The sequence below is a fragment of the Octopus sinensis genome, linkage group LG30, assembly GCF_006345805.1.
Source record: "Octopus sinensis linkage group LG30, ASM634580v1, whole genome shotgun sequence".
NCBI lineage: Eukaryota > Metazoa > Mollusca > Cephalopoda > Octopoda > Octopodidae > Octopus > Octopus sinensis.
In genome coordinates, this window is record NC_043026.1 from 11,938,079 (window position 1) to 11,945,578 (window position 7,500).

The 7,500-nt window shown below is 39.0% G+C and overlaps 2 protein-coding genes across 4 annotated transcripts in view; one reads left to right on the forward strand and one right to left on the reverse strand.

The window, feature by feature from the left end:
• Nucleotides 1-97, reverse strand: part of LOC118768615 (zinc finger protein 239-like) — a 6,136-nt gene extending 6,039 nt beyond the window's left edge. The window contains exon 1 of the mRNA XM_036515437.1: nucleotides 30-97. The gene's annotated coding sequence lies outside the window, so the exon portion shown is untranslated. The remainder of the gene's footprint in view (nucleotides 1-29) is intronic.
• Nucleotides 1-5,073, forward strand: part of LOC118768609 (zinc finger protein 271-like) — a 6,326-nt gene extending 1,253 nt beyond the window's left edge. Inside the window, exons 2-4 of one of the 3 annotated variants that reach the window (XM_036515410.1) lie at nucleotides 2,564-2,803; nucleotides 3,028-4,014; nucleotides 4,186-5,073. In XM_036515410.1, coding sequence (XP_036371303.1) covers nucleotides 3,036-4,014; nucleotides 4,186-4,679 — 1,473 coding nt within the window. In that variant the 5' untranslated portion in view covers nucleotides 2,564-2,803; nucleotides 3,028-3,035 and the 3' untranslated portion in view covers nucleotides 4,680-5,073. Of the gene's footprint in view, nucleotides 1-2,563; nucleotides 2,804-3,027 lie in introns of all 3 variants that reach the window. The other 2 variants (XM_036515411.1, XM_036515409.1) reach the window with 2 other exon arrangements.
• Nucleotides 5,074-7,500: the final 2,427 nt, after the last annotated feature.

Sequence of the window (7,500 nt, forward strand, 5' to 3'; positions counted from 1 at the left end):
TAAAAGGGATAATGCGTTAGATAACATACTTATAAAAATGATTTCCGAAAGCTACAGGAATTAGATGGACCTGCTCCTAACATCTTATTCTTTGTATAAAAGAAAATTGTAATTTCATAATCAGCATTTTTGAAAACATCATTAAAAATCATGAATCACTCTTTTTAAGAAGTACCAACATATAATACGTATTGAACACTAATATATGGTTTTTATAAACGTCATATACATGATTGGGTATACTTCCACGTGGGTGTGCCCCTATACTCTTTTACTTGTTTCAGTCATTTGACTGCGGCCATGCTGGAGCACCGCCTTTAGTCGAGCAAATCGACCCCGGGACTTATAAGCCCAGTACTTATTCTATCGGTCTCTTTTGCCGAACCGCTAAGTGATGGGGACGTAAACACATCAGCATCAGTTGTCAAGCAATGCTAGGGGAACAAAGACAGACACACAAACACACACACATACATACATATATGTACATATATACGACAGGCTTCTTTTCAGTTTCCGTCTACCAAATCCACTCACAAGGCATTGGTCGGCCCGGGGCTATAGCAGAAGACACTTGCCCAAGATGCCACACAGTGGGACTGAACCCGGAACCATGTGGTTGGTTAGCAAGCTACTTACCACAAAGCCACTCCTGCGCCCTATACTCACAAATTACTTTCATTCCGCATAACTTTCAGGAAAATGGATATTTTCCAATGAAATTTTTCTACAAATACGCTTCAAATATTGTATATCTCGATTATATCGGAATCTGTGTTGAAAAGGATATTTTTCCGAGGGTGAGGTGAAGAGTTTCGGAAAATTCACACGAGACGGCTTTGTTTCTTCATAGCTTTTGGGAACAGTTTGATTGGAACTGATAAACTGGGGAGCTACATTCATGCTCCATGTCTATTTCAGCTTGGTTTCTACAACTGGATGCCCTTCCTAACGCCAACCACTCCACAATGTACTGGGGTCTTTTACATGTTGCCAGCATGCCCCTTATACGTGCCACCAGCAAGGGTGTCTTCTGTGTGGCACCAGCATGGGGGCCTTGTATGAGTCACCAGCATAGGTACCTTGTATGTGTCACCAGCACAAGTTGAGTCACCAGCAAAGGTACCTTGTATGAGTCACCAGCATAGGTACCTTGTATGTGTCACCAGCATGGGTGCCTTTTATGTGTAACCAGCAAAGGTACCTTGTATGAGTCACCAGCATAGGTACCTTGTATGTGTAACCAGCAAAGGTACCTTGTACGAGTCACCAACACTGGTGCCTTGTGCATGTCACCAGCATAGGTGTCTGTACATGACTGCAGCACAGGTGCTTTGTACATGTCACTGACATAGACACCTTTCACGTATCACCAGCACTAGTCACAACTACCATTTCGCTTAGCTTGACATTTGTTCTCAAACACAGCAAATTGCCAGAAGTCTCGAAAAAGTAAAATCTGAATAAATGGATTTATCTACAGTTTATTAATTTTGGAGATGTACTTGCATAGCAAGTGGTTTGATCTGAGATCGTGTGCTGAAACGAAAACAATTGCAGCGTGGAAGGTGTTTGTAAGCCATTTAAGAAACACACAAAAGCCGTTCAATTCACTTGATCATTTAATAATAATAATAATAATAATTTCATTATTGTATACAGTGCTCAGGTGCACCACAACTTGTCAGAAAGTGCATATAAAGCACATGCAGTAATGTACAAATGTCTGGAAAGTGAACAGTGTATGAGTCAGATACATGCTTGCTTGTGTGTATGGAGGGGAGAAAATCAGGTGTAGTGTTGGCGAATCTCAGGAAGCATGGAAGTTTTGAAGGATGCAGTGCTCCGACAACTAACAACTGATGCCGGCAGTTTGTTCCATGCTTCAGCAAACTCTTAGCGTGAAAAAATGTTTCCTGATGTTTAATTTGTCAAAATATTTTCGTCGCTTTAAGACCGCCGACCGGCGACTTTCACTGAAAAAATCTCTTTACTTTCTCAGATGCAGCACGGATTTTTGGTCAGTGAGTGAAGAGGGTCACGGTCTTAAAGCGACGAAATATTTTGGCAAATTAAACTTAAATGTTGAAGTGAATCGAAACGGCTTGTGTGTTTCTTAAATGGCTTACAAACACCTTCCATGCTGCAATTGTTATATATATATATATATATAAACCTTATTCAGCATAGATTTTGTCAGTGAACAGGTCGCGGTCTTAAAGCGACGAAAAAAATTTTGACAAATTAAACTTAAAATGTTGAAGTGAATCGAACGGCTTTTGTGTGTTTCTTAAATGGCTTACAAACACCTTCCACGCTGCAATTGTATTAATATTTTGAAAGTAGTAAAGTTTGCACTAATGAATCTGTTAAAATATTTTTTGACAAATTAAACTTAAATGTTAAGTGAATCGAACGGCTTTTGTGTGTTTCTTAAATGGCTTACAAACACCTTCCACGCTGCAATTGTTATTAATTTTGAAATGTAGTAAAGTTTGCACTAATGAATCTGTTATATTTTTAAGTATTCTCTACATTTCTTTCTGTTTTTTTCTTGTTTCAGATGACATTAGCATAAGAACCATATGCATGGACACCATTACCATCTTTTGAAGACTTACAGAGAACGTACAGGACCCAGTTTATACGGCTGAATTACTTCTACAGTCTTTACAGGATGATGGTTTTTTTGTAATTCTAATTATATGACAACATCTTCAGATATTCAAGAAGATAGCAATAGAAACATCAGAAATAAAATATATGAACCAAAAGAAAAACATGTGTGTATTTTGGTGAGAAAGTTAACCCTTTTGTTACCAACCCTGCTGAAACCGGCTCTGGCTCTGAGTACAAATGTTGTGTTTTCATAAGTTAGGAATTAAAATCTACCACCAAACCTTAGTCACATTTTATGTTCCTAACACTAGCTAAATGATAACTAAGTTATTTTACTAAATTCTTTGTTATATTTAAAGCAATTGAAAGAAGCACAGAGCATCTCAAAATAAATACAGTAACGAAAGGGTTAAACAATGGAAATTGAATTATATGAAAATGAGACTGAATTTAAAACGCAGTCAACATGGGTTGATTTTTCTGACGATGAAAAAGAAGAAAAACGTAAAACATCATATGACTGTGATATGTGTGAAAAATCGTTCTCTCGGAAAGGTAGACTCGTTACTCACAGACGAAGTCATACGGGAGAAAAACCATATCATTGTAATATCTGTAGTAAAACTTTTTCTGCCAGACACAGTCTGACTATTCATAAACGTACTCATACGGGAGAAAAACCATATCACTGTGATATCTGTGGTAAAACATTCTCTCAAGGAAGTAAAATGAAAAAGCACAAATACATTCATACAGGAGAGAAGCCTTATCACTGCAATGTCTGCAGTAAGTCGTTCTCTGAAGGGGGCAACTTAGCTAAACACAAACGCATTCATACAGGAGAGAAACCATATCACTGTGATGTCTGCAGTAAATCATTCTTTCAAAGAGTTCACTTGACCACTCACAAACGCATCCATACAGGGGAGAAGCCATACCAGTGTGATATCTGTGGTAAATCATTCATTGAAGGAAGTGTCTTAAATAAACACAAGCATATTCATACTGGAGAGAAACCATATCACTGTGATATCTGTGGTAAATCATTCTCTCGAAATGACCACTTAGTTGTACATAAACATATTCACACAGGAGAGAAACCACACCAATGTGATATCTGTGGTAAATCATTCTCTCAAAATTACCTCTTAGCTGTACATAAGCATGTTCACACAGGAGAGAAACCATATCACTGTGATATCTGTGGTAAATCATTCTCAGCAAGAAGTAATTTAACCGTACATAAATACATACATACAGGAAAATCACAATATCACTGTGATATCTGTGGAATATCATTCTCTCGAAGAAGTGACCTAACCACTCATAAGTACATTCATACAGGAGATAAACCATGTTACTGTAATATCTGTGGTAAATCCTTCTCTCAGACAAGTCAATTAACTATACACAACACGTGTATTCATACTGGCGAGCGGCCCCATCGCTGTGACATCTGTGGTAAATCGTTTGCTGCTGCACGCTACTTAACTAAACACGTACGTATTCATACCGGGGAAAGGCCGTATCATTGTGATATCTGTGGCATCTCGTTTTCTCAAACAGGTCATTTAACTACTCACAAACGTATTCATACGGGAGAAAAGCCATATCGCTGCGACATCTGTGATAAATCGTTCACTCAGACAAGTCACTTAACTATTCACAGGTATATCCATACTGGAGAGAAACCATATCACTGTGGCATCTGTGGTAAATCGTTCTCTCAAAGCAGTGATGTGACTAAACACAAGCACATTCATACAGGAGAGAAGCCGTATCACTGCGATATTTGTGGTAAATCATTTTCTGCAAGGAGTAGCTTAACTATTCACAACCGTTTTCATACAGGAGAAAAACCGTATAACTGTAATATCTGTGGCAAATCATTCTTCACGAGTAGTGATATAAACAAACACAGGCGTATTCACACAGGTGTGAAACCATATAACTGTGATAACTGTGGTAAATCCTTCTCTGAAAGAAGACTTTTATCTAAGCATAGAGGAATTTGTTCCGGAGACAATAAAAGCCATATCACAACAATAACTGGTGAATAATTTTTGTAGTAAGTTAACTAACCACTGATATTTTTGTACAGTAGAGAAACCATATCGCTATGCTATCTATGTTAAATGATACTTGATATCAGATCATTTTGTCATAAATGTATTTATACAGAAGAGAAAAACTAATGTGATATATGCAATGAATCATTGTCTTGAAATCTCATCTCACTAAACTTGTATATATGTGTATATGGAAAACAATATCAACTCATTCGATAAAAAGTATGGTATTTAACTGTAAATATTTTCACATAGAAAAGAAGATATAACTCTGCATGATATCAACCTCCCAACCACAACTATATCTGCATTTATGACATACTGAATCAGTAATATTCTAAATAAAAGCATTTGTTCCGAAAACTCATATATATTCCAGAAGGTAGAAGTGATACTTTGTTTTTGTGTCTCGTTTGCTGGCTTCTTTATGTGAATTGGTGTGTTGAAACAAATTTAGTTGTGTCTAGGGAGAGTCACTATGTCAATATACTAAAGGAGTGGAATCGAATCAGTGCATGTTTTAATGATATTAGCATAAATACTCTCCCTGGATACAACAAGAAAAGATACTATCAATGTATTTGGTCTTGTGAGGAAATAACAGATTTCATCATCATCATCGTCATCATCATCGTTTAACGTCAGATTTCCATGCTAGCATGGGTTGGACGATTTGACTGAGGTCTGGCGAACCAGATGGCTGCACCAGGACCCAATCTTATCTGGCAGTGTTTCTACAGCTGGATGCCCTTCCTAATGCCAACCACTCTGAGAGTGTAGTGGGTGCTTTATATATATATATATATATATATATAACGTCTGATCTCTGACTTCTGGCCGAAATCAGACCACCGTGTTGAATTGTTAGCTCCTGCACGCATTTTTTTTCTCTCCGTGTTTCTTTTCTGTTTATCTTTCTGTTGAAGAGCGTAGGCTCGAAACATAAAAGACTTGTTTTATTTCTATTCCTGAGCGCTATACTAATACATTTGTTTGTTTGTACTCCACCTGCCTTCGTCTTTTGTTTATTTTCGTAAAGCTTCCCGTTATATATATATATATATAACTTCCTGATGATTTCATTTGAATGAAACAGTTCTAGTCCTGTAGAAGCTCCTTCTATAAAATAAATTAATTTACTCTGCTATGTATTGAGTACCTTATTTACTGTAGTTAACCCCGACTCAACCCGGGACCTACATATATATATATATATATATATATATATATATATATATATATATATATATATCCATTGAATTTTTGTCAATTAAATCAAAGAGAACTGACCCGAGGAGGTGCTGAATAGTTTCTAGATTTGTATTCTAATAAATCAGATAACACTATGCAGTCATTGTCCCAAATAAATATAGAAACTATTGAAAACATATTCTGTTATAACGTAATACAATATGTGTATGTTACCTTATATACAATTTATGATGCCTTGTTTATATTCTGCTTTTTATGTTCCATCACAGGAATAATTCTTATTTTGCCAGCTCTGTCTGGCCCCCGTGTCGGTGGGACGTAAAAGCACCATCCGTTCGTGTCCGTTGCCAGCCTCGCCTGGCCCCCGTGCCGGTGACACGTAAAAGCACCATCCGTTTGTGGCCGTTTGCCAGCTCTGTCTGGCCCCCGTGTCGGTGGCACGTAAAAGCACCATCCGTTCGTGTCTGTTGCCAGCCTCGCCTGGCCCCCGTGCCGGTGACACGTAAAAGCACCATCCGTTTGTGGCCGTTTGCCAGCTCTGTCTGGCCCCCGTGTCGGTGGCACGTAAAAGCACCATCCGTTCGTGTCTGTTGCCAGCCTCGCCTGGCCCCCGTGCCGGTGACACGTAAAAGCACCATCCGTTCGTGGCCGTTTGCCACCTCTGTCTGGCACCTGTGCGGGTGGCACATAAAAAGCACCCACTACACTCACGGAGTGGTTGGCATTAGGAAGGGCATCCAGCCATAGAAACACTGCCAGATCTGACTGGGCCTGACGAAGCCTTCCAGCTTCACAGACCCCAGTTGAACCGTCCAACCCATGCTAGCATGGAAAGCAGACGCTACATGATGATGATGATGTCATCATCATTTTACATCCATTTTCCATGCTGGTATGTGTTGGATAATTTGACCAGAACTGATAAGGCCAGGGTCCTGACCAGTACCTATTGACTGTTCTGGCATGGTTTCTACATCAACCACTCCACAGTTGACGTGTCTGTATTTATACAAGATATTTACAAATAGGAAAGACACAGTTTCACTGTGGAATCTGTGAAATCTGTATGTGATAGGTTTCTCTCAGTTTCCATCTCCCAAATTCACACATGAGGCTCTGGTTAGCCTAGGGCTAAAGTAGATTCCCTAGGCGTTGCACTCTGAGACTGAACCTGAAGCCACATGCTTAGGAAGAAAGTTTTTCTATCTGCATAACCATGCCTGCACCTTTGAATATCAGAGAGTAGGTGTTTAACTATGTAGTTTCTTAGATAAGGGATTTGCATCACCGGTCTGGAACCCCTCTCTTGCCCAGGATATCAATCGTCTGGAAGCTGTTCAGCGATGAGCAACCAAAAGAATACCCTCCATCAGGCATTTGCCATATTCTGAACGCCTTACTTCTCTGGGCATGGATACATTGAAACTCCGACGTCTGGCAGCTGACTTGGCAGACACCCATAAAATTATCAACCATCTTACTAACAATAACTCTGAGCACCTTTTCAAACTCCACCTGTCTAACACCCGTGGACATGTTTACAAAGTCAGAAAACAGCACAGCTCCCATGACTTTAGGAAACATTTTTTCAAGCTGAGAG